General features: G+C 41.0%; 2 protein-coding genes across 7 annotated transcripts in view; one reads left to right on the forward strand and one right to left on the reverse strand.

Moving 5' to 3' along the window:
* Positions 1–1,538: 1,538 nt before the first annotated feature.
* wnt2 (wingless-type MMTV integration site family member 2) lies at positions 1,539–16,303 on the forward strand. Its single transcript, XM_087796859.1, has 5 exons — positions 1,539–1,776; positions 2,182–2,402; positions 8,415–8,692; positions 10,373–10,637; positions 15,868–16,303. Exons 1-5 carry the CDS (start codon positions 1,694–1,696, stop codon positions 16,071–16,073), a joined length of 1,053 nt encoding a protein of 350 aa, XP_087652985.1. The 5' UTR covers positions 1,539–1,693; the 3' UTR covers positions 16,074–16,303.
* Positions 16,304–16,389: 86 nt separating this feature from the next.
* The window catches only part of LOC148074031 (suppressor of tumorigenicity 7 protein homolog), a 33,483-nt gene continuing 23,266 nt past the window's right edge, over positions 16,390–26,606 (reverse strand). For 3 of the 6 annotated variants that reach the window (XM_087797353.1, XM_087797352.1, XM_087797357.1), the window contains 12 exons: positions 24,645–24,699; positions 23,262–23,377; positions 23,119–23,194; positions 22,096–22,250; positions 21,929–22,026; positions 21,715–21,844; positions 20,256–20,328; positions 19,058–19,160; positions 18,840–18,990; positions 18,681–18,773; positions 18,428–18,570; positions 16,390–16,774 (listed from right to left, as the gene is read on the reverse strand). In XM_087797353.1, coding sequence (XP_087653479.1) covers positions 16,679–16,774; positions 18,428–18,570; positions 18,681–18,773; positions 18,840–18,990; positions 19,058–19,160; positions 20,256–20,328; positions 21,715–21,844; positions 21,929–22,026; positions 22,096–22,250; positions 23,119–23,194; positions 23,262–23,377; positions 24,645–24,699 — 1,289 coding nt within the window. In that variant the 3' untranslated portion in view covers positions 16,390–16,678. The remainder of the gene's footprint in view (positions 16,775–18,427; positions 18,571–18,680; positions 18,774–18,839; positions 18,991–19,057; positions 19,161–20,255; positions 20,329–21,714; positions 21,845–21,928; positions 22,027–22,095; positions 22,251–23,118; positions 23,195–23,261; positions 23,378–24,644; positions 24,700–26,606) is intronic. The other 3 variants (XM_087797354.1, XM_087797356.1, XM_087797355.1) reach the window with 3 other exon arrangements.

Raw genomic sequence — 26,606 nt, forward strand, 5'->3', positions numbered from 1 at the left:
GCTTTGGGAGAAACTGTGAGTCATTTTCCTTTTTCCAGCCGTCATTCCTGAGTTAATGGACTGAGCCATAGTTTGTGTAAGGCAGAGCAAAAACAGTGAGTCATAGATCTGCGATCACATATTTGGCAACTGTGCCCATCTCTGTCTCATTATCAACGCTCGGTGAACTCACAACTAATTGTGCGTCGTAAATATGGACTTTTATTTGGGGAAAACGCCCTGTGGATGGATTTGACGGAGTTATTTAAGATCTCAGTTCAATTTTATTTTTATCATCTGATATTTGTTTCTATTTTATCCCAAATTTTTCAAATTATTTTATGTTTATTTTTATTCTCATTCAAATAAAAAATATATGGCTCTTTGTGTGTGTGTTGTGTTTTACTACAATTGTGTGTTTAATATAATCTTTTGAAACACGATCTGTATTTCTTAATGGCTATCAATGGTCTTCGTGGAAACTATAGCATATTTCTGTGGTGGTGGTTATTGTACTTTTTGACCTTTGGACGTATAACTTGATTTATCTTCAGTAGCTGGGATTGACTTTGATCTCTTTTGAATACATGTTTAAAAATAAGTTAAAATTGTCTGTTCCTCTCTCTTTTAAATGTATGAAAAATAAGTGTATGTTGTATTTCTTTTAAACCTGAATGGTAATCTGCAATTACATCTCTTGAAGATCAAAGTTGTACTTGGACCTTTTGAGCAAAATGTTCTTGTTAAACATTATAGAAACTATATTTCAGAATCACAATCAGAAACCTTTGTTGCCAGTTTTGTAAACACAAGATGGGATTAGTGGTGACAATACAGAATGAAAGAATGAAATAGGATGATACAGAAAAGAACCTATGCAGCCATTTTGCTGCGAGTAAAGGAATCTGTCGAAGAAACAGTAATTGTAGAAAAAAAAATCTAAATTTGAAATGTTTTGTGGTATTTCTTTGCGTGTTTAAAAGTAGTATGAATGTTTTTTTCTGAAATAGTTTTAAATTTCAATTTGAAATATATATTTTTTACCATTAATATACGTTAATCCAGCTTTAATTTTCTCTTGGTAATATTTTTTTCTTGATGTGCTATAAATGAAGTACAGGTGTTGACGGGGTGGACCCTCGCCCGCGTCTATTATTAATGCGCGGCCCTGAACGGTCACATGTCCCGAACTCTTTAACTTTCCTCTCCTCGTTCACAGCAACTGGAGGGTATTTTTTTTCGTCTTTTCTTTGGAGTCCGCGTCTGAGTCATCTGCGTCCTGGACCTCAGCATGGGTCCGGCCCGCTCACCTGGCCCGCTCACCTGGACCGCTCACCTGGACCGCGTGTCCGCCTGGACCCGCGCCAGCAGCGTCTGGTGTCAAACCCGCCTGAACAGATATTCCTCGACATGTCATTCCTGAGACTCTGCCCTCCTTCCCTCTCTCCCTCTCTCTCTCTCCCTCTCTCTCTGTGGAGCAATTTAAACCTGATAGCGCATCATTTGCACTATCAGCGCCGCAGATCTCCCGCAGGAATACCCAGACGACACCGCTCCACTTTCTCTCCCTCAAAAAACGTCTCTTTTTTTTAACCTTCAGAAATGATTCGTGTCATAATCTGATCGTTCCTCTGAGAACTTGATGAGCGAGAAGCACTTCTCATCCGTGGAGATGATCCGTCCAGATCCATAAAGAACCCGACTTTGGCTTAATATGAACTTATTGCCAAGTGGAATATGTTTTTATTTGTCTGTAGCTCTTTGCTGGATGACGCCCGGGGTCGACGCGTCATGGTGGTGAGTCCCTCTTTCACTTCTCATCCAGATATCTTCATTTTTCTGCTGATTTTTGTGCAACACTTTGGCATAAAATGCAAAAAGAAATCTTTGCTCAACTGTACTGCAGCGTCATATGTGTTCATGTTAAACTGTCTTGAAGGTGAGAGGTGATCTAAACGCCTTCCACTGTCTGGAGATTCTCACAGACTTGTTTCCAATATAAAGTCATTTGATCTCTTTTAATCTCACACTGTCCCTACATTTAATTAATGCTTCCCATGATCCTCGTTTCCAGGGGGTTCTTTACTTTTTTCCTCCTTTCCAAGTGCTGCATGGGAAAGTGGGATTATACACTTATTTTCAGTGATAATACTGCCTATAGTTCTGGACTTTATTATTTAATATTCTTTATTTTTGTTGCAGGTACATGGGCACCCTGGGCTCCCAGGTGATGTGCAACAACATCCCCGGTCTGGTCAACAAGCAGAGGCAACTGTGTCGACAGAATCCTAAAGTGATGCAGGCCATCGGAGCCGGGATGAAGGACTGGATATCCGAGTGCCAGCATCAGTTCCGGAACCATCGCTGGAACTGCAAGACGATGGCCAGAGACCACAACCTGTTCGGACGCCTGCTGCTGCGCAGTGAGTGATGGATCTATTCAGTCCTTTAAAAGTAGTTCGATCTCTTTTATTATATGATTCAACATCACTGACTGTTTCACATAATTGAGTTCTTATTAGTTTAAAGTTATTATCAGAAATACTTTGTATGAAATGAATACATTAAGAAAAACAAGGAACTTTCTGCCTTTAAATATATAAAGTTAAACAACTGTACTCACAATAATGTTCACAAGTTACTTATTATTACTTAGGACAAACAGCTATTGTTTTTTTAATAGAAGTGTATAATTATATGCTGCAGTTCTAAAATTATTAGAAGTATAAAATACACATTTTACCTAAGTGTGTTAAAAGTTTAAACTTCAAAAGCAACTTCACATTATTTTGACTTGTTTTAAACAATTACAAAGGCAGCTGTCAATCATGTTTTTTAACTCCTAATCCTGACCCAGATTAGTTTTCTTATTGACACATGTTGACTTAAGGTTTGGATTGTGGTGATCAAATCAACAATACAAACAGTTGTTTGATGATAAATGCAGGGTTCAACTCCTGAGGCTGAAATCTTTATTCTCACACACCGATAGAGATCAGGCTCATTATTTGACACTTATTTTTAACACAATCTCTGCGCGATCACGACGGCCGAGACACTGACAAACAGGTCTGACATTAGTCCTGATCGATGCAAACACTCTTCTGAGTCAAAACACTTTTTTTATGATTGTTCACTCGGTGGATATCTTTTTTTGTTTTGTTTCACCCTCGGAGGATCACATTCCTCCACTGGTCTCACTTTACATTTGTACATTCATCACGTCACGGACGCCGAGTCCTATCTCTTGTGTTTATAAGACACGCTTTCCCAAACCTCGCTCCGATTGTTTTGGTTTGAACGCTGAGATATAGTTTGACCACAGATATTAAAGAAAATCTTTAGTTTTTTGGGATTTCTCTCGAGAAAATAAAGAGGAAAAATATAGTATTCATAATTTAAAACCATTTTGATGAAGAAATTCAAGAGAAATTATGATTTTTATTATTATATAAACATGTTTAATCCCCTCAGAAAACTTAAGTTAATTCCTTAAGTGATTTTAATCAGAAAACTATTTATTTGTTCATCCTACACAGAAAATAAATGTTCGATTTTGTATCATTTACTACATAAATGTTTAAAAAAAAGTGTATTTTTGGCTTTGTGTAGTTGGGTTTTGTTGGTATTGTACTGATATTTATTTATTTATTTTATTATTAAGCTTCTGTCAAGAAAGACATTTTCTTGTTTATAGGCAGTTCCCCTTAAACGCTTGTAGTCATAATTCTTTCTTGTTCTCCTGAAGCAAAACTGCTGCTTCCTTTAATTTTGCCAAATGTTTTCCAGTAGTGATGAATACATTTATATTTTTCTTTAAACCTAATTGGTTGTAATTGCGTGTCTTGAAAATCAAAAGCATTCTTTGATCCTTGGGGCAAAAGTTTTGAATGTTACATGTTCTTGTTAAACATTATCAAAACTGTGATGTTACTGTTGTAACTCGAGCTTTAAATCTCTGATAAAGTTTGTTGTTGATAAAACAAACGTTTCCCTTTTTACCATCGATCCCTGAACGCAACGCTTGCTTTCATGTTCAGGTTGTTGTTATGTTAGCGACTCAACCCGTGAGTAACTTGATTCTCATGCGTGTTATACGATCCTTAAACCGCGTCGATGGATCTTTGGAGAGTTCACCGCCTCCAGGAACTTTATTAGTTATCATATATAGTCGTGGAAAAATCTGTCTTAATTTATTGCTGTTTCTGATGCCTGGTTAAATCACTTTTTGACATGAATTGATAAAAGAACCAAAGCTTATACATGGTTAAATGAAATGTTGATATCTTTTCAAGGTTTTTATTTTTTTATAATAACCTCTATCTTCGCTTGTAGGCATTCCATGTTTTGTTCTCATGAATGTCAGTCACATGATGCTACTTCATTTTATATTGTGCTTTAGAAAGTTAAGGATATGAAGAAATAATACTAATTTACTTGTTTTTTTTAATATAAAAAAGCATCAAAGTTAGAGAGTAGGAAAGCTTTCAAGATCAATTTTAAAATTCTGGTTCTTACTTTCAGATCTATTCATGGTCAGGCTCCTCCTTCCATCAGTGATCTGATCCAGCCTTACACCCCAGCTCGGGCTCTGAGGTCTGTGGATCAGAATCTACTGATGGTTCCTGAACACGGTTCCGGACCAGAGGAGAGAAATCCTTCCAGGCTGTTGCTCCTAAGCTTTGGAACGATCTTCCTCTCTCTCTGTGTTTGATGATCTACTGACTCCTTCAAGAAACATCTTAAGACCTTTTTATTTGTGCTTTTCCTTGATTCTCTGAGACTCCTGTGTTTAACATATGCGTCTTGATCTTTTAAAGTATATATTTTAACTGTGTATTGTCTGTCATTGTTTAAGTGCTTTGTGACCCTGGTCTAGAAAGGTGCTCTAGGAATAACTATTACTTACTTGCTTACTTTTAGTCATTCCATGTTTTCCTTTGATGTCTATTAGTAAGTAAGTAAGTAATTTATATTTATATAGCGCTTTTCCAGACCAGGCTCACAAAGTGCTTAAACAATCAAAACAATATTCAATAAAATATATACTAAAAGGTCAAAATAACACTGAGACAAACACAAGAGTCTCAGAGAATCAAGGAAAAGCCTGCACGAATAAAAGTGTCTTAAGATGTTTCTAAAAATTATAAAAACAACACACACATCCAAATGTGTGAAAAGAAAAGAAAACGATTAAATATTTTTCTGAATATATATTATTTATTTATTTTTAATGTCACTAAGAGAGTAACGACGGCAGTGACGCGTCTTGATCTTTCTCGTCTTTCTCTGGAGGAACCTGTTGAAAAGCGACACTCTCTTCTCACCTTGTTCTCAATGACGAATGTTGACATCTCCCAAATAAAAAGTAATCCTGCCACTTTCAAGACCCTCATCTTTTAGTCTTTAGTGTTTATCTGGCCCGAGCACTTTCAGAGGAGCAGCCCGGCCTCGTCAGGGTGACTGACGGCTCCTCGCAGACGCTCCAGTGCCATCAGGGATTTGAAATGATTAACAGGTATTGAATGGCTGCTCCTGACAGACGCGATCTCCGGACAGAAGCATCCTGTCAAGCCAGACGTGTCACTTTATCTCTTGCGCCGCCCGACTCTCATCTCGTCCCGAGGACTTGTTATAACAAGTCGTGATCTTGTTTTATTGCATCTGCGGGATCATCGGGAGCCGACGGGAGGATGTTCCTCTCCCATGCCCTGAGATTTAACCTGCCGGGCGGATCCTTCGACTTAGTCCGTTTCATGTCGGGGCCTCTAATCAGCCGTGTGGTATTCAGACCTCCCAGCCGGGGCCCCCGGACGTGTCACACAGCATTATGGCCACATGTCGAGGGCCCCAGCAGAAGCTCCTTATTGTCAATGTCAGTGGACTGATTTCAAACAATTACATCCAGTTCCCGCAGTATTAACCCGTTAGACACACTGAGCTGACACACACACACACACACACACACACACACACACACCTAGACACACACACACTCACACACATTTGTAATCATTTCTATTTGTCTCTGGGTTTGTCTGAAACTTAAATCAACCTAAATCCTCTATTTAAATCAGAATCAATTATGTCTTCCTCACTATAGTTTGTATTGCCTTAATGTTTTTAAAGTTTTTTTGTCTCAGAATATCATCTATCTTTGTACATTTACTTGTTTAGGGTCAGTTTTCATACCCATTGGACATTTTTTGTGTCTTCTAATTTGTTATATTTTCATCAATCTGTCTTCATAGTTTCAGCTGGTGTGTCATTTTCTTGTAGATATTTTATTCATCTTAAGCTTTTGTGAATCACCTGATGGAAAATGTAAGACTTTATTGGCTGTAGTTTCATCGATAAGTCACTCACTTCTTAGGCTGTTAAAGCCTTTGGTTGATGGTGAGTTTATCCTTCTTAAATTATAACAAAATGGTGGACGTTTAAAAAAAAAAACAATGCATCTAGATCTACGGCCAAATCCGACCTGTGTCTGTCATTTTATGTGGCCCGCCCAGGATGGTTGGTTTTAATCAAAGTAGATTAATGTTCTTGTTAATATTCTGTAAAGATGCCAATGTTTAAGATTAGATAAGAAACAGAGACTATTGTTGTGGTGCTGCTGCCAAGTGTTTCTTTTTATTAATGACAAAAGTCCAGAAACACTCAGAAGGTTTGTTTCTGCCTCAAAACTTTCCATAAGTGTGAATGGATGTCTGTCATGGTGGTTCTGGGATCCCATCCCAGCTAGATAGGGTGTGAGGCTGGTCACTAGTTGATCATAGACAAAGTAGAATGAATATATATATATACAGTATAAATATAATATCATAGCAATTCAAAATTTGCAATGTAATAATTGTTTTAGTTTTTTATTAAAATAAAGTTCCGCTCAAAATGGCAACAGTCACAGTTTAGCAGCAGCGAGAAAGCACTGACACAGCTCATAACTCCCCCAAGGGTATAATTTGACTATTCTAAAACAAATGAAGAATTGTTTTGATCACAACAACAAAAACATTTAAATATGTATTAGTAATTCTGAATGAAAACTATTATATTTTTGTATCAAATTATATATTTGTCATTAAAATGAGACATTCTTATTTAGATTAGATTTGTTTGCACTGTAGCCATGTGATCACTGAGTCAACCACAGAACACACACAACATCAATGCTTCATTTTAAAGTCAATCTTCTTGTAAATAATGATTATTTATAACAACTGCTGCTGACATCAGATTCCGTGCATTTTCAGAACACACACACACACACACACACACACACACACACACACACACACACACACACACACACACACGCTCTGATCTCTCATCGGTTACATGTTGTCTAAGATAAGCACTTTTTCGATCCAGGCGCTGCTGGTTAAATGGCAGGAGTTGAAGCAACTTGGAAGTTCTTCATCTCGGCGTGAAACAAAAACAAACTGGTTCATGCAGGTTCCACATCTGAATGCATCGCAAACATCACAGATTAAAGCAGCTTTTAATGAAAATATGTTTTATCAGTCGCTTCAGGAGATCCTCCGGCGTGAGCTCATCTACACGTCCAGTAGGTGCGGCGCAGACCTCTGCCAAGCAGCTCCTTTAGATGGATAAATAGAAATTTATTGATCACTTTGGGAAAAACTCCTTTAAGATCCAGTCTTCAAAGTGTTAAGACGAACAGGATCCTGATTGAGTGAGAAACCAAATGCTGATTTAATAAATTGTTTTTTTTGAAAATGATGTGTGATTTACTGACGCAACATCAGAAAACTTAATATAAGTTACATTTAAAAATGATTAAAATGATATATAAAAGGTAAAAACAATTAAGGTTTTATATAAAAAGCAATTTTTTGTCATAGCAACCCCTCAATTAATGTCACAACAATACTGCAAAAAAAAAAGTATAAAGTATACTGATGTTAAAAATGAAAACATGGAAACAAGTTTGCTAACAGAACCATTCAAGTCCTGCAATGCATGCTGGGAAGCTTCCCAAAGTTGTTGTGGCGAATGTTTTTTTGTTTTTTTTAAAGTGTTTACCCTATTTTTATTGTTTTTAGATCTTTTTAGAAATCTTGATCTCATTTGAAATGTCGTTGATAGCAATATTCTGGAAGAGTAAACGAGCAAACGAGGGATTAAACATTTATAGGCCTTCATGAAGCTTCATGAAGCTTCATAGTTCATCACTGTTGTTGTTGCACAAGACCATATAAATGAACTTTTATGATGGATGCTTTGGGAGGCTCTGAATGAGTCACTTCTGCGTCCGAGCTTCACAAAGATGTGGTCGAGGAGCTCCAGAAAAGACACTGATGCTAGTTCATGGCACGAGTGTGTGGAACCTCTAGTAGTCCTGAAATTCCGTCGCTTTACTCAAACACCCAAAAACATAAGATGTCCACGATTCATCGTTTTTTTGCTCTCAGGTAGTCGAGAGGTGGCGTTCGTCTACGCCATCTCCTCCGCCGGCGTGGTCTACACTCTGGCGCGAGCCTGCAGCCAGGGCGAGCTGGACTCCTGCTCCTGCGATCCCACCAAGAAGGGCTCGTCACAGGACGACAAGGGCTCCTTCGACTGGGGCGGCTGCAGCGACCACGTGGACCACGCCGTGCGCTTCAGCCAGGCCTTCGTGGACGCCAAGGAGAGGAAGGAGCGCGACGCCCGTGCCCTGATGAACCTGCACAACAATCGCGCCGGCAGGAAGGTACAGGCGTTCTTGGAAGCTTCACGAAGCTTCATGAAGCTTCATTTAACAGATGTTATTGAAACCTATGCTAATGCTTTGATGCTAGCTGAGTTGTTTAGAGTTGCAAAGTCCTACAGAGAGACTTCAAGTCCTTTTGACTTGTGATGAGTTTACGAAGCTTCATGAAGCTTCATTTAGCAGATGTTATTGAAACCTATGCTAATGCTTTGATGCTAGCTGAGTTGTTTAGGGTTGCAAAGTCCTACAGAGAGACTTCAAGTCCTTTTGACTTGTGAGGAGTTTACGAAGCTTCATGAAGCTTCATTTAACAGATGTTATTGAAACCTATGCTAATGCTATGATGCTAGCTGAGTTGTTTTTATGGTTGCAAAGTCCTACAGAGAGACTTCAAGTCCTTTTGACTTGTGAGGAGTTTACGAAGCTTCATGAAGCTTCGTTTAACAGATGTTATTGAAACCTATGCTAATGCTTTGATGCTAGCTGAGTTGTTTAGGGTTGCAAAGTCCTACAGAGAGACTTCAAGTCCTTTTGACTTGTGATGAGTTTACGAAGCTTCATGAAGCTTCATTCAGCAGATGTTATTGAAACCTGTGCTAATGCTTTGATGCTAGCTGAGTTGTTTAGGGTTGCAAAGTCCTACAGAGAGACTTCAAGTCCTTTTGACTTGTGAGGAGTTTACGAAGCTTCATGAAGCTTCATTTAGCAGATGTTATTGAAACCTATGCTAATGCTTTGATGCTAGCTGAGTTGTTTAGGGTTGCAAAGTCCTACAGAGAGACTTCAAGTCCTTTTGACTTGTGAGGAGTTTACGAAGCTTCATGAAGCTTCATTTAGCAGATGTTATTGAAACCTATGCTAATGCTTTGATGCTAGCTGAGTTGTTTAGGGTTGCAAATTCCTACAGAGAGACTTCAAGTCCTTTTGACTTGTGAGGAGTTTACGAAGCTTCATGAAGCTTCATTTAGCAGATGTTATTGAAACCTATGCTAATGCTTTGATGCTAGCTGAGTTGTTTAGAGTTGCAAAGTCCTACAGAGAGACTTCAAGTCCTTTTGACTTGTGAGGAGTTTACGAAGCTTCATGAAGCTTCATTTAGCAGATGTTATTGAAACCTATGCTAATGCTTTGATGCTAGCTGAGTTGTTTAGGGTTGCAAAGTCCTATAGAGAGACTTCAAGTCCTTTTGACTTGTGAGGAGTTTACGAAGCTTCATGAAGCTTCATTTAGCAGATGTTATTGAAACCTATGCTAATGCTTTGATGCTAGCTGAGTTGTTTAGGGTTGCAAAGTCCTACAGAGAGACTTCAAGTCCTTTTGACTTGTGAGGAGTTTACGAAGCTTCATGAAGCTTCATTTAGCAGATGTTATTGAAACCTATGCTAATGCTTTGATGCTAGCTGAGTTGTTTAGGGTTGCAAAGTCCTACAGAGAGACTTCAAGTCCTTTTGACTTGTGAGGAGTTTACGAAGCTTCATGAAGTGTTATTACTTTTAGAGTCCACTGGATGTCATTCTCTGCTCTATGAAGTACTCTTTGACCTCCTATTGAAAGCTCGTATTTTTAAGCTGAGGGCGCCACCTATTGATCCCTCAAAACGTAAGACTGTTTCATGAAGCTTCATCAACACATCACTCGTGAAAATGAGTCCTAGTCCAACTGAAACCTGTCCTCCCGCAGGCGGTCAAGCGCTTCATGAACCTGGAGTGCAAGTGTCACGGCGTCAGCGGCTCCTGCAGCGTCCGGACGTGCTGGTTAGCGATGGCCGACTTCCGACGCACCGGCGACCACCTGAGGAAGAGGTACAACGGCGCGGTGCAGGTCGCCGTCAATCAGTACGGGACGGGTTTCACCGCCGCACACACTCACTTCAAGAGGCCGGGCAAGAACGACCTGGTCTACTTCGAGGACTCGCCGGATTACTGCATAAGAGATCACGAGTCAGGTACGTTTGGTTCTTACATGTGGCGCTACCTAGGATTGAACAAACGTGTCTCTGGCTCCCCCTAGTCTTAGAACAGTGTCAATGAAATAAAAGTCGATTTGTTCATAAAAAGAAAAGATAAAAAAAATGTTGGTTAATGGTTCATTTTTATTGAAAATGTGCAACGGTCACAATATTGAATAGTTGAATTTCACATTTCAAATGTTGAACCTTTTTTTAAATGGAAATGTTTTTTAAGCATGTGATTATTGTTTTGAATTTTTTAAGATTTCATTATTTAAAAAACTCAAGTAATTGCAAACTATTATATTTATTTTACTTTTATATTCTTATTCCAACCATTCAAAAATACATTTGTTTTTGTAAGCCAATCATGTGAAGCAAAGATGATCATGTGACGAAGTAGAAGCACAAGATCAAGCAGCTCTGTTGGCGTCTCTATTATATCAACAGTTTTATATAATAATATATAAAATTCACATTTATTATTTAATTATTGGCGTTAGTATATCAAACTCGTTAAAAAAAAATGTAACCTTTCAACATTATTGAATTATTTAAAAAAAAAAGTTAAATTGTTATAAACAACAATATTTTTTACAAAATTTAAAAAAAGTTAACTTCAAAGATTCAATATTCTGATGGAACTGATTTAATACTTCCACAGTTTGAGCCTTTTTTATGTTGGTTTGAACAGTTTTTAGCGAGAAAAAGTTGTGTGTCTGCGTGTGTGTGTGTGTGTGTGTGTGTGTGTGTGTGTGTGTGTGTGTGTGTGTGTGTGTGTGTGTGTGTGTGTGTGTGTGTGTGTGTGTGTGTGTGTGTGTGTGTGTGTGTGTGTGTGTGTGTGTTGCCTCTCGGGCAGCCGATGATCCGCGGCGATCAGGTGTCGGCCAGTTTAAGACCCATTACACACTTCTGTGAGCTGAAACCTTAGAACCCACACATCACTATAAATCACTGGTGCTGGACGGACACACACAGACACACACACAGACACACACACAGACACACACAGACACACACTTGCTCAAGGGCAAGATTCTGGAGACCAGAATATTTTCACGACAATACAACCAACAGGATGGAAACAGGTCAGTGTGAGCTCGACACGTACGAGATTGATTGAAAAAAGGCTTAATAATAATAAATCTCTAATATTTTCTCAGAAAATAAACTATTTTTTAAACCGAACGGTATCTACTGAACAAAATGAAGCTTCATGAAGCAGTGTCATTATTTCCAGAGTCCACTAGATGTCACTCTCTGCTTTATAATCTATTTATTTGAAGAACTATTCTATAGAAACCTCGTTTTTAAACTGAGGGCGCCCCCTAAGGATCTATAAAAAAAATGACACTGTTTCATGAAGCTTCATCAACACATCACTATTAACAAACATCAGCCAAGGTTTGTTTTTTTTAGCTCAAAATAACTCAAAAACAGATGTGAAAGTATTTTATTTAATGTTTCAGGAAACTTTGCTAATGGGTTGTTGTTACGTTTTGTGGCTTTTTAGACATAAAAATTGTGTTTGTTTTTTGTTGAAAGAGGTTGCGGGTTCAATCCCAGCTCCTGATGATGTGTCCCTGAGCAAGAAACGTAACCCGGGATCTTTTGGGTAAAAGGCTGAGCTGCAGGTTCAACGCCCAGTCATGATACAACATTCTTGAATCATGGAAGTTTTTAATGAGTTCATGTGAAAGGAGCTCCTTGGCAGGGGCATGCCATGTTCGAGTGTCATAAATCTGACTCGATGTTTCTGATTCGGGATCAACGAGATCCTGCGAGTGTTTCCATCTCCGTGGAAGTTCCTGCAGCTCTGAAGGCGTTTCCAGCGACTCCACGAGACGCCGCCCTGGTGCATCATGGGAGACTCGCTTCTTCTGGGGGGGGGGGGGGCGTGTGAACTGTCCTCGTCCCAAAAAGTCCAAACGCACCCCGAGAGGCGCAGCAGACATGCACGCTCCCCCTCAATCATCCTCACCACACACACCGGATCCGTCTCGCATGGACGGACACACACCCGGCGGCCGCTGAGACGCGCCTTTGTGCCTCTTTTAAAGTGTGAAATCAATTTCCCAGGGAAAGGGGGGCCCGGGCTCAGGTGCTAAACTCATCTCTCGGCGCCCCCTCATCTTAATTCAATAAGCAGACGCCCAGGCAGCGAGCGCGACTCTGGCCGTGATGTCACCCCGTAGGGGCATACCAGGGAGGGGGCGGGGCTTGTGGTCGTGCCCGGACACATCACCTGGCGAGGGACGAGGCGCCGGGACCACGTTACCTGCGAGTGGAAACAGCGGGAAATTCCTGAACGCGGGTCGAGACGGAACTTTATTGACAGTGCAGGAGTTCGGGCGGTTTGGAATCAATACTTGAATATCTCGGTGTTTTGTTCCACGATTCCGACACATTGTGTTGATTCACAAAACATGTATTTGTATAGAAGCCCAAAAAAAACCTTGTTTTGCAGAACAATAGTGTTGTTGGACCGATTAGGAATCGTTTTTTTTATATATTTATATTTCAGTGTGTGTATGTACATATTTTATTCATGTTTGTTCATTTTTTTTGTTGCAATTAAACTGCAGAATTTAATGCATTACGTCCTCATTAAAAACGTCAAATGACTGAGGACGAGAGGATACAGTGATTCCCAGCAGCTTTTTAAGCCGTTTGGACATTTCATTTTTTCAAAACAAATGAAATCAGTTACGACTTCGTCAAGAGTCATGTGGTCTGTAGATTATGAAACACCAGAGTCAAGTACTCAACAATACTACACATATATATCCTTGTTACTATAGTATCACTATATATCGTATTGTCTTGATACGTCTCTTTAGTCAAGACCTCTGCCAAGCAGCTCATTTACCCCCAAATTTTATCTAATTTTATCAGCAGCAGACATCTAAAAAAATACACTTTAATCTATTAACTGCAACAATAGTAGACAGTAGGTGGCAGTAGTGTTGTGGCACGTGCACACGCGCACACACACACACACACACTGTCAAGAAAAAGCTGCAGCTCCACACCAGTGACTCTTAAGTGGTGTGTGTGTCTGTGAAAGTGTGTGTCTGTGAAAGTGTGTGTGTGTCTGTGAGAGTGTGTGTGTGTCTGTGAGAGTGTGTGTGTCTGTGAAAGTGTGTGTGAGAGTGTGTGTCTGTGAAAGTGTGTGTGTGTCTGTGAGAGTGTGTGTCTGTGAAAGTGTGTGTGTCTGTGAAAGAGTGTGTGTGTCTGTGAAAGAGTGTGTGTCTGTGAAAGTGTGTGTGTGTGTGTGTCTGTGAAAGAGTGTGTGTCTGTGAAAGAGTGTGTCTGTGAAAGAGTGTTTGTGTGTGTGTGAAAGAGTGTGTGTGAGAGAGTGTGTGTCTGTGAAAGAGTGTGTGTCTGTGAAAGAGTGTGTGTGTGTGAAAGAGTGTGTGTCTGTGAAAGAGTGTGTGTCTGTGAAAGAGTGTGTGTCTGTGAAAGTGTGTGTGTCTGTGAAAGTGTGTGTGTGTCTGTGAAAGAGTGTGTGTGTCTGTGAAAGAGTGCGTGTGTGTCTGTGAAAGTGTGTGTGTCTGTGAAAGAGTGTTTGTGTGTGTGTGAAAGAGTGTGTGTGTGTGTGTGAAAGAGTGTGTGTGTGTGAGAGAGTGTGTGTCTGTGAAAGAGTGTGTGTCTGTGAAAGTGTGTGTGTCTGTGAAAGTGTGTGTGTGTCTGTGAAAGTGTGTGTGTGTCTGTGAAAGTGTGTGTGTGTCTGTGAAAGAGTGCGTGTGTGTCTGTGAAAGTGTGTGTGTCTGTGAAAGTGTGTGTGTCTGTGAAAGTGTGTGCGTGTCTGTGAAAGAGTGTGCGTGTCTGTGAAAGAGTGTGCGTGTCTGTGAAAGAGTGTGCGTGTCTGTGAAAGAGTGTGCGTGTCTGTGAAAGTGTGTGCGTGTCTGTGAAAGAGTGTGCGTGTCTGTGAAAGAGTGTGCGTGTCTGTGAAAGAGTGTGCGTGTCTGTGAAAGAGTGTGTGTGTCTGTGAAAGAGTGTGCGTGTCTGTGAAAGAGTGTGTGTGTCTGTGAAAGTGTGTGCGTGTCTGTGAAAGAGTGTGCGTGTCTGTGAAAGAGTGTGCGTGTCTGTGAAAGAGTGTGTGTGTCTGTGAAAGTGTGTGCGTGTCTGTGAAAGAGTGTGCGTGTCTGTGAAAGAGTGTGCGTGTCTGTGAAAGAGTGTGCGTGTCTGTGAAAGAGTGTGTGTGTCTGTGAAAGAGTGCGTGTGTGTCTGTGAAAGTGTGTGTGTCTGTGAAAGTGTGTGTGTCTGTGAAAGAGTGCGTGTGTGTCTGTGAAAGAGTGTGTGTGTCTGTGAAAGAGTGCGTGTGTGTCTGTGAAAGAGTGCGTGTGTGTCTGTGAAAGTGTGTGTGTCTGTGAAAGAGTGTGCGTGTCTGTGAAAGAGTGTGCGTGTCTGTGTGTCTGTGAAAGAGTGTGTGCGTCTCTGTGAAAGAGTGTGTGTGTCTGTGAAAGAGTGTGTGTCTGTGAAAGTGTGTGTGTCTGTGAAAGAGTGTGTGTCTGTGAAAGAGTGTGTGTCTGTGAAAGAGTGTGTGTGTCTGTGAAAGTGTGTGTCTGTGGCAGAGAGAACGTGACGCCAGCTTGTCTTGTCTAAGCGCCGCTGGTGTAAATGAGCAGCTGATGAAGAGTGAGAGACGACGGCTTCTCTCATCAATCCTTCATCATCGTCAGCAACTCACTCACACTTGGCTCCAATATGACGAATGAACTTCAGTAAGTGTTTTAAACTTGAAACTGTTGCTTCATCCTCCCGTTCACACCCGACGCAGCCGAGACTCGCTGTTGGAACCAAGTGGTCTTTCTTCAGGACTCCCTGATCTAGAGAGAGTAGCTCGATCGACTGGGGGGGGGGTCTAAGGATCGAGGAAGGTCAAAATGGCGGGTCAGAGAAGTTGTAACTTAAATATGTCAACATACGTCCTGATGAGTTTTCTTCAAATATTGACATTTTTCATTTTTGTGATGCAATGCATTTTCAGGCCACTAGTCTTAGTATCCTCCGCAGCTAATGGAACAATGAAATCCTGCAAGATCCCAGCGATGACTGAGGACGAGAGGATACCGTCGCCTACAGCAGCTTATAAAGCTGTTGTTTGGACACATTTTGGTTTTAAAACATCCCGATCGTTCGTAAAGTAGCATCCGCGTCATGAAATGCACGGTATCGTCAGATTCAAAGTTGATAAAACTTCAAACATCTTGTCGTCTCTCAGGGTCTCTGGGGACGGGCGGGCGAGCGTGCAACCGGACGTCGCGGGGCGTGGACGGCTGCGAGGTCATGTGCTGCGGGCGAGGCTACGACACGGCGCGGCTCAGCCAGACCACCAAGTGCGAGTGCAAGTTCCACTGGTGCTGCGCCGTGCACTGCCAGGACTGCGACCAGCAGGTGGACGTGCACACCTGCAAGAACACCACGTGACCCTGAGAACGGATGGAACCCCTCGCCCGTCCTGAACCCTCAAACGTTCCCGGTCGCACAACAAAAAAAAAAACACTGCAATATTTACTTTTAACAGTTATTTAAGATGAATGTTTTTGCTTTCATCGCTTTTCTCCCGGACTCTGTAGACCTTCAATGTAGACTGAAGACCTGTGGAGGTCGAACCATCTTAAGAGTATCTTCTGTACGCACCTTGTCATAAAAGAACATCTAAGAAAGTCGTGTCTTCAGTTCCTCGGGGCGAGAGCGTGACTTACCTTCAGGCGAGAAAGGAAACAGCAGGAAGACGACGGCGTGCAGCGTTACACAAAAAGTCCTTTATTGGATTTCCGGATCTGTTTTTTTTTTGACTGATGGCAACTGATCACCACTTTGAACAACAAAACAGCTTTTAAATCATCGAAAACCTTGAAAAAGGCAAAACGGATCAAATAAGGTGAGACTAGAGAGAGAGTGGACGTCTGCGCCTGGTTAGCTGCCTCCTGCTGCGTCGCCGCGGCAACAATCGTCGAGTCCGACGCTCGGGTTTTCAAGTCCAGCCGTTTCAGTTCAAATGGAGGTCAGAGGAGTCCGGGGGTCCGGGGTCAGATGCGGGTGAGCTGGTGCCAGAGGCTGGACGGCAGGATGCTCTCCACCTTCTCCATCAGGAAGTTCAGAGGAGCGAACAGCGTGCTGAGGAACTGTGGAGGAACAAACCAGTCAATCCAAGGCAACATTAAAGTCCTTAAATCTAACCTTCAAAGTGAAGGTACAACACCTGAGAACACCTGAGAACACCTGAGAACACCTGAGAACACCTTAGAACACCTGAGAACACCTGAGAACACCTGAGAACACCTGACAACACCTGACAACACCTGAGAACACCTGAGAACACCTGAGAACACCTGAGAACACCTTAGAACACCTTAGAACACCTTAGAACACCTTAGAACACCTGAGAACACCTGAGAACACCTTAGAACACCTGAGAACACCTTAGAACACCTTAGAACACCTGAGAACACCTTAGAACACCTTAGAACACCTGAGAACACCTGAGAACACCTGAGAACACCTTAGAACACCTGAGAACACCTGAGAACACCTTAGAACACCTGAGAACACCTGATCAGAGGATCAGAGGAAGATGGTGAATGCAATTGAAAAAAATGTCTCCACTGTTGAGACGGTTGTTTTGCCAGCGAGCTGAGGGTCGTGTCTGGTGAGGGGGGCTCGGAGAGGTGGGTGAGGGTGATGGGGAGGTGGGTGAGGGTGATGGGGGCTCGGAGAGGTGGGTGAGGGTGATGGGGGCTCGGAGAGGTGGGTGAGGGTCAGGGAGGTTGAGCTGATAGAAGATAGTGAGTTCAAACACTTGATCTTCTACCTGCAGGTCGACCGAACACGTCTCACGCAGCACTTCAAAGAAAAGTGACTTTGATGTTTCGTAAACAAATACTTCACTGAACGTTTTCCTCTCATGAAGATCAGATGATTCCATGAATCAGACTCTTTACAAGCAGAAGATTCACAATCGTTAGAAGAGAAGGTATAAATATGTTTGACCGGAGTGTTAGTGGCTACAGTAAACTGCTGTTCAATCAGATAAAGCTATAAAGAAAAAGTTGTCTCCTCATGGAATAATACTACAGAACCTAGCAGAGTAATACTACAGAGTCTAAGGGAGTAATACTACAGAGTCTAAGGGAGTAATACTACAGAGCCTCGCAGAGTAATACTACAGAGTCTAAGGGAGTAATACTACAGAGCCTCGCGGAGTAATACTACAGAGCCTCGCAGAGTAATACTACAGAGCCTCGCAGAGTAATACTACAGAGCCTCGCAGAGTAATACTACAGAGCCTCGCAGAGTAATACTACAGAGCCTCGCAGAGTAATACTACAGAGCCTCGCGCAGTAAAACTACAGAGCCTCGCGCAGTAAAACTACAGAGTCTCGCGGAGTAATACTACAGAGTCTCGCGGAGTAATACTACAGAGTTTGGCGGAGTACGGCTACAGAACCTGTAATATTACAGAGTCTCGCGGAGTAATACTACAGTCTCGCGGAGTAATACTACAGAGTCTCGCGGAGTAATAAAACATTAATTCTTGTAAAAATGTACATTTACTGTGTATTTACAACATGAACGTCTTCAACAAACATCACAACAACAAACGGATCAATTTGACCCTCAGTCTCCACATTAGACTCGTTCATCGGATGATTCTGTCAAATGTATTTGTGCAACAAACAGAGGAGTCACGTGATTTAAAGTGAAAATGAAGGTGAAAGGGAGCCTGCAGCTCCCTCTACTGGCCTGCGTGTTTATGACGGGACTAGCTTGACACTCACTGCTTTGGCAAACACTCCCATGAGCTCCGGGAACTGGTGTGTGAGCAGAGCCAACATGGCGGTGAACGAGCAGAGTCCGGCTGTGAAGAGGATGAAGAACGGCAGCTCCTTTTTGGGGTAAACTGACACCTCGTGGAACACTGCTTCCATACGGCACACAAACACAGAGCGAGACGGACACAAAAAAATCATGTTAATAAAAAAAAGTTTCAAGTGTGTTCAATCGTGAAGTGTGTGTCGGGGCGTCACTTACTGGGTAACAGCTCTCTGTCCGCCGTCTCTGTGCAGATGGGGTACGGGTAGAAGAGGTGACCTTTCTCCAGAGGATATGGGATCATTCTGAAGGCTGCAGACACACGACAACCGTTAACCCCTGGACGACACGAGGGGACGGAGGCGAGTGTGGACTCACTGCCCTCCCAGGTGCAGTGCAGCAGGTTGAGCGCCCCCTCCACCCTCTTCCAGTGCTGCAGGTGAAAGAAGGCGTAGGCGATGGCCTCGCTGTCGCCCCTCTTCAGGATGTGTTCCGGAGGAAGGATCAGACTCTTCATCTCCAGCAGATACTGAGGAGCAGAGAGAACGTTCGTCGGGTTAAAACAAACGCTCCGTGACGCAGCATCGGCGTCGTACTTTTGGGACGTGCGGGTTGAACTCCACGGCTCTGTGAATGGCTTCCACTGCGTTCATCTCTGCCGTGCTCAGCCCTCGCCGGGAAGCTGCCTCTGGAGAGAATCTGCACCACAGAAGCTCAACTCAGAACCACCTCTTTTAAATGCTCCAGACAGCAAAGGGAGTTTAGACTTTGAAGTCATACATGTCTTGGGCGTCAAAATTTGGACAAGTTACTTCAAACACAAAAAACATTTATTTTGCCTTTTTTACACTGCGTTTAAATTGTGATGCATTAAACTACTTTATCATCACTTTTGTCTCACTGTCCCCACCAACTATATGTTATTGTATTGATCATAAACAAAAGAAAACAAATGTTCCGTTGTGGATTTACGCAAATAAACAACACTCAAAAAAGAGTAATGTGAATAAAAGAAAGAAAGCCAAATATCCATCTCGTCTGTCATTTCAATTCAATAACACAACAGCCTTGTTTTCAGTGTTTTTTAAGTGTATATGTATGTAGAACATGCTGTAGAAAGACACACACAGCTGGGAATACCTTTTTGTTACGACACATCAGGCTCCAACAGTAAGTAAACGCCATATGCTTGTTAGAAATTGTAACGCAAGTAAAATAAAATGTGTTTTTTTTATTTTTAATTCCAGAATAAAGTAACTGACAACACTCTTGCTGATGACTTGAACACCTTTACTCATGTTAATCTAATGTTTAATTTGGATTAGTGTGAGATAAATGTAATTCACCCCCGAGACTTGTCAGCGGAGGAATCACAAAAGTTTGATTTAAGTCATTTAATTTTTACATTCCTCTCATAAGTGATGTTCCGATCTTTTTTAACGATACGATTATTATTCCGGGTTAATTGTTTATGGGGTTGAACGGCTGTAGACGATGAACATGAGAGTGAATGATACGCGAGTGAAGACGGTTGAAGATATAACTAGAGCGACTGATGTAACGTCTGTCAAGAGAAAGCACAACGCAGAATAAAACTAAATAATCTTCCCACTCAGGAGGATCGCGGGGAATAAAGTAGATGCACCGTGTCTTCAGACACTGATCAGAACGACCGTCGCTGCTCCACGGCTCAGGAATGCAAAGACAGTCTTTTTCTCTCCCCGTCAGTAACATTCCTCGCACGGCGGCACTGGTTTGTTAGCAGCATTGTAGCAGGAGAAACGTGATACTCACTTGTCTGATACCGCCCTGGCTTTGAGCAAGGCTGCTGTGTAGCATATTGTTGCAGATTTGGGTAAACTAATATCTGTGAAGGAGACACAAAGACACATCAGGGGGGTTTAGACGGAGTTTGGAATTACAGTTGAAGGCCGGAGTGACAGGCTGGACACACTGGCGAGTGTTGGTTTCATGGCTGCGGGGCGACATGTTAGCGGAGGGATCTGACGCAAGACCTCGCTGTTCCACACTCACAATATCAGCCTTCACTCACAGCAGCTCCACACTCTTGCTGGGAGCGTACAACGCTGTAAACACTGATTGACAGCAGACAACACGTGCACGCAGTCAAAGTTGAGAACAAATCGAATAGAAAAACAGAGAGTTGTTACTTCTTGGACAATCACCGTCTCTTTCTTCCAATTTGTGTTACAAGTGTTTTTTCATGGTCCGTTTGAACAAACAAAAGTATCTGTATTTTCATATACGCTCGGTACTAATCTGCAGCCGGAATTCTTGCATTAAAAAATGATTTTTAAGTCATAAATATGTTTGATTAACACCATTATCAAGTTGGTGAATAATTAACATTCATCACATCATACACTCGGATCAGGACACATAGTTTGATAGAAAGATGGACAGATTCACAGATGAAATAGACTGACAGACAGGTAGACCGATTGACAGATGATAGAAAGAAAGACTTATTGTCAATCTTTGCATCGGTTGAACTTTCTGAAAGATGGATAGACGGATGAAAAGATTGACAATCGGACAGAAAAAAAAATGTGGACAGACAGGTAATCCGGTTGAAAAATGGACAGACGGATGAGAAGATTGACAGAAGGTTTGATGAAAGGAAGGTGGACCTACAGATTGACAGATAAAAAAGATGGACAGACAGGTAGACCAATTGAAAGATGGACAGATAAAAGGACGGACAGATCTTCAGATAAAAAGAACAAATAGACAGCATCTAATAAAAAGAACGAACATGTGGATACAAGTTAAAAGATGGACAGATAAAATATGGACAGACAGAAACAAATAAAAAGAACTAACAGAGACTGAAAGACAAATGAAAAGACGGACAGACGGATTGACAGAAGAAAAGGACGAGCAAAAGACAGAATATTAGATGGATGCGAAAATAGAAAGACAGACAGAGCAATAGATGATAAGAAAGATGGATAGATGGATAAAAAAAGACAGAAAGATGGTTAAAAATTGACAGGATGGAAATTGGAAAATGAATAAAAAGTTAAAATAGATAAAAAAGGTGGACAGATAAAGGAAAGATAGATGGACAGAGGAAAACTCATTCACACTTTCAAAGAAAACGACTTCTGGTCCTAGAAAAGAAGAGTGTAGCATCACTGAACACAGTCTATCTCTGATGAAAACCATCGGACGACGTTGGAACAGACATGGCGACAAAAGCTTTGGACCCTGAAAACACAGCGTCTCTCACCATCATATTTGGCCAGAACCGCCTGTACGTCGGCATAGTTCTGCAGCTCCAGCAGAGACTCCAGTAGGTTCTCATGGATGTTGAACATACTGAGGAGAGGGAACTCCTTCATTAACTGGAAAACACACAACTGTTGTTACATGTAATACCAGGTAGGGGGAGACACGTGCACGTGTCAGCAGACAAAGTGTGCGGAGGAGTGAGTGACACTTACGTCTCTCATCATCTTCACGGCTTCTCTTGTTCGGCCCAGCTTTCTGGAGCACATGGCCAGCCTCCTCTTTATATAAACCAACACGTTGGTGTCTCGTCCTGGCAGGAGCAGACACGGGCGTCAGGCTCGAGGGTCTGGAGAAGGTTCACACGAGGATTGCTACTCACTGTGCTGGGCTTCGTACTGTGTGCCGTGGTGCTGGAGCTGCTGGCTTCTGCGGTAACAACCCTCGCCAGCTTTGAGAGCTTGTTTAAATAAACGCTCGGCCTCCATGATGGTGGTGGCCTCCTCCTCCGCCAGAAGAATATACGCTGTTGCACAACTGCAGGAGAGAGAAATCATGACCTCATTTAGCTCTTGACAAACTGTTCTAAACTATTAAAATGTCAATCAAGTCAGTCGAATTTAAACTATAAAGAAGGGCCTTATCCAGCCCCCCGGTTATTTTATGTTCTGGCTTTGAGTCGTCTCAAAATCAAAGTAATGTTCCCGATTATACGGTGACCCTTAAGGATGTCAGTGTTCAAGATAAGATAAGGGACAAATATGATGGATGTCAACAATAAGAGCAAAACTGACGGTAAGGCATTTGTTTGATGAAGAGAAATAAATTAAATAAAGCCTCAGAAGTGCGAGTTATTTTGACATTAGCTTTTCATTTTCTAATCATGTCAATACATCCTGTGACTTAAACTTAATGAAACATACGTTGACACTACATGGGAAGAACAACAAATCAGACCCGCTAAGTGCTTTTCTGGGGCCTCTTAAGTTGTTAATGTTAGCAACCTTTAAAGATGCTTAAGATAAAATAAGAAATAGTATGTGAGTTTATGCCATCAGAATATTGAAAAGTTGAATTTATTTATACATTTTTGAAATGTTCCTTTTTTTGTAATTGTTTAATTATTCTTTTTTAATAATTTCTATATTGAAAGGTTTCAATGTATCCATTAAGTTAAACTCAAGTCAAAGATAAGACATTTGTTTGGAAAAGGACAAGAAACAAAGAAAGATAGTTAGAAGCCTCCAAAAACTAAAAGGCAACATCGTCAAAAATCAAGTGTATTCGTAAGATCTGGTATCTGGGGTTCGATACGCTTTAAGATCAAGTACAACAATATATAGGATATATTACGACACTGTACTAGTACTTGACTCTGGTGCAGTAATACATAAAGTGGACCTACTCTTCCAGCTCCAGGGCTTCATGTGCAGCTGAGATGCGAGCTTGTGGATTCCTCTCTCTCCAGGCCTTCTGCATAACTGACGGAGCAAAACCATGACTTTGACATCATCACACGAAGACGAAAGACCGTTCAGGTGAACTCACTGGCGTCGGCCGGACGCAAGTGATCCGAGTCGCAGGTGAAGAAGGTCTGGTGGTCTTGTGCCGACAGGTTCATGTCGTAGTACGTCAGCGGCTCTCGACCCGTTACCCATGTATACCTGCAGGTGGAGGTGAGATCTCAGGTCAACAACATGTGGTCTCCAACCCTCGCTTGAACTTCATTCAGTGGCTAAAACACGAGAGAACACGCCGAGACCTTCATGTTTTTCTGTAAGGCTAAAGCTTTGGACTCGAAAGTGCACTTGTGAGAATTGAGCGAGAACAGAAGTGAGTTCTGAGGGCAGCAGGGCGGCTCAGTCACTTGAACAGCATCTATTAGACATGAAGGAAAAACCAGCCGAATGACTTTGGAGCAGAAATAAAAGATTTCCTTCTCCGTTGTAAGAGGACGAAGAGCGACATGCTGTAGATTAAATGGACAAATACTGTGGTCGCCCTATTGTAGAAGCTGCTGTTAGAGGAGGTTTAAAATCTACCAAGAATCATTCAAGATGATCATTTTAAACTGATGTCTCAGAATTAGAAACATTTATTTTCAGTGTTATAAACACAACATAGGATTTTTTATTGTGTCAGTACAGAATAAATAAAAATGAGTTTTTTTTACCATCAAAAACAAGTGTTAAACTAAAACCATCAAGGACAATATAAAGTTCCTATTGACATAAAATGTTTCAAATAGAAATCCATGTATACCTTTGTTATTATACAAGATATTTTCCTTGTTTTTTTTTACTGATTAAGAAAAAGTTTCTGGCAGTGAAGGGAGGAATTTTTTTCTTTATAATAATTCTTTTTTTTTCTTGTTTATTTTGTATTGATACGATCAACTATGTAAAACGAAATCATAATAATTGCTTTGTAATTATTTAAACAAATAAATACATTACATGTATTTTTTGTAACGAATTCATAACCATCACCGCCATTTTCATTTTGGAAAAAAAAGAATGTTAGAGGTATAAAATGTTTTTTTAAATACATTTTCAGTTACATTTCTCTGCAATTTTCAGACCCATTAGTGGGCAGTAGAGCATTTTCAGGTTACAGTAAATCTCTTGCTGACCTCAGCGGTCTGAGTGAGTGAGTGATGTAACTGGACTCTCTATTCTTTGCTAGATGATTCCCTCGTCTACTAAACCTGCCGTGATGGAAAAGGTGCTTCATGGGATAAAAGCGTATAAACGCATGCAGTCGGTGAATCACAAACTCATGCACGACTTGCAAATAAAAGGAGAGGATTCGAGGTTCCAAGTGAAACAAGTTATTTTGGAAGATGACAGGAGAGGGAATACAAGCGTTGTTTCAAACGAGAAGAGGAGAGAGAGAGAGGGGGAGCAGCGGGAGTCGCCGGCTGTCACTCACCGATTATATTCAGCTCCTCGAAATAAATTCAGTGGATTTCTCCAAACTTTACATTCTGCAGAGAGAGAAGAGTGAAGAAGACTGTCAAAGAAAACTCAACACTGAGCCTCGTGGCTTCACTTCAAAGAGCTTCCTGCCGCCGCTTGAGCGTGACATCGCACTTCCAAAGTGAGAGGTTTCCCTAAAGTCAGCATCGCACGCATCAAACACAAGAATATGTTCCTCTGGTTTGAAATTCCAGGACAGGAATGAAGGTATTTCCACGATTGTCCCTCGCAAAATGTTAAAAGGCAACTGTACACATTCTTGTCTGTGTGTGAAACTACAATGGAATCTGTTAGCGTTGGTAACACTAAAATCACATCGACAATTATGAGTGTGGATGTGCTGTTGAATAGGGATGTTAGAAAATAGAGATAAATCACAATATTTCTTCACAATACTGTATTGACATTCGACAGCACTGTATCAATAAAACATTAAATGGCTTTCAAGTCATGTTTTATTTGTTACCAAAGTTATTTTAGGGTTTATAGTTCATTAAACAATGTTTGAAATGAAATCATTTAGTTTTTACATTTATTTTTTCAAAATTAACATTTAAATATTCACAGTCTTTTTGTGTTGGATTAATCTTTCCGGCAGTCAAAACATTCTCTGTAACTAAAGGAACAATCCTGGAAGATCCCGGCGATGACTGAGGACGAGAGGATACAGTCGACTCCAGCAGCTTTTAAAGCTGATTTTTGGACAAAATTTGGTTTCAAAACAAGTGAAAGCATTTACGACTTTCTCAAGAGTCATGTGGTCTGTAAATTCTGCAACACCAGAGTCAAGTACTCGACAATACTACAAATATATTCTTGTTCCTACAGTATCAAAACATATCGTATCGTTGTCCCTGTATGGTGATACATATTGTAAGTAAGTTATTTATATTTATAGAGAGCTTTTCCAGACCAGGGTCACAAAGCGCTTAAACAATCAAAACAATACTCAATAAAATATATACTTAAGAGGTCAAGATAACACCATTCTTGCCAATACACTCATACTGTTTATGCTTCATGAAGCAGTGTCATATCGTTTATAGCTCGGTAGGTGGCGCACTCAGTTAAAAAAATATGTGTCAATAGAATGTCTGTTCAAAGAAATAAATGACAGTCAGTATAGTATAGAATGTATACTTTACTACTATGTCTCAGAATTCTCATCCACCCATTGCTTAAAAACAAATGTAAATCTGGATTAAATTGAAATGTTATTTTTATTTTTTATGTCATTTAGGATCTTTGAAACCTGATTCAGGATCTTCCAGGAAAGTATACAACACTACCTTTCATCACAGCTCTAATAATGTCTTTTGAAAGTATTGTTAGCCAGCAGCAGTTTAATCTAAAATAACCTGCCTCCCACTTCAATTCCGCTTATTGATTTATTTCAGAACACTTAATCCCATTTGGTTCCATGTTGTCTGGAGTGGACCAAAACAAGCGAGGTCATAGCCTTGTCCGGTCATTTTCATCCATTAAGGGAATATATTTGATTAAAAGAATATGGACGTAATTGCCGATGAGATTTTTCTTCTTCTGATGAAAAATAAAAAATAAAAGGAAAGCCTTGGGAAGCTTTAATGTTTACCCAAATGATCCTGTCATGGAACTGAAGGATTAATAGTTCAGATCTGGACACACATGCATCAGGACTTAATGGGCTGCTCATATTCAAAACAAGCAGACTGTGGCTGAAGTTAAAACATATCAGGCATTAACTTAATTGACTCTAAGAATAGAAGAACGTTGATGGTCAAGATTGATTTTGAAAGTAAACAACATTTCTCCCATCTGAAGGCTAATGTGGCATGAATGTTAAAAATAGGGACCAACAATGACAACACACTTACTGTCAATTTCCCCTAAAGGTAGGTTTTTATAAATATTTTCTTAGCTTTTATTGTAGTGA

The sequence above is a fragment of the Callionymus lyra genome, chromosome 8, assembly GCF_982586985.1.
Source record: "Callionymus lyra chromosome 8, fCalLyr1.hap1.1, whole genome shotgun sequence".
NCBI lineage: Eukaryota > Metazoa > Chordata > Actinopteri > Syngnathiformes > Callionymidae > Callionymus > Callionymus lyra.

Bases quoted from the DNA above. Each gene is read 5' to 3' on its own strand.
- wnt2 (XM_087796859.1), top strand. From the start codon at position 1,694: ATGAACTTATTGCCAAGTGGAATATGTTTTTATTTGTCTGTAGCTCTT. The intron at 1,777-2,181 runs GTGAGTCCCTCT...TTTTTGTTGCAG, and splicing joins GGGGTCGACGCGTCATGGTG to GTACATGGGCACCCTGGGCT. The intron at 8,693-10,372 runs GTACAGGCGTTC...GTCCTCCCGCAG, and splicing joins ACAATCGCGCCGGCAGGAAG to GCGGTCAAGCGCTTCATGAA.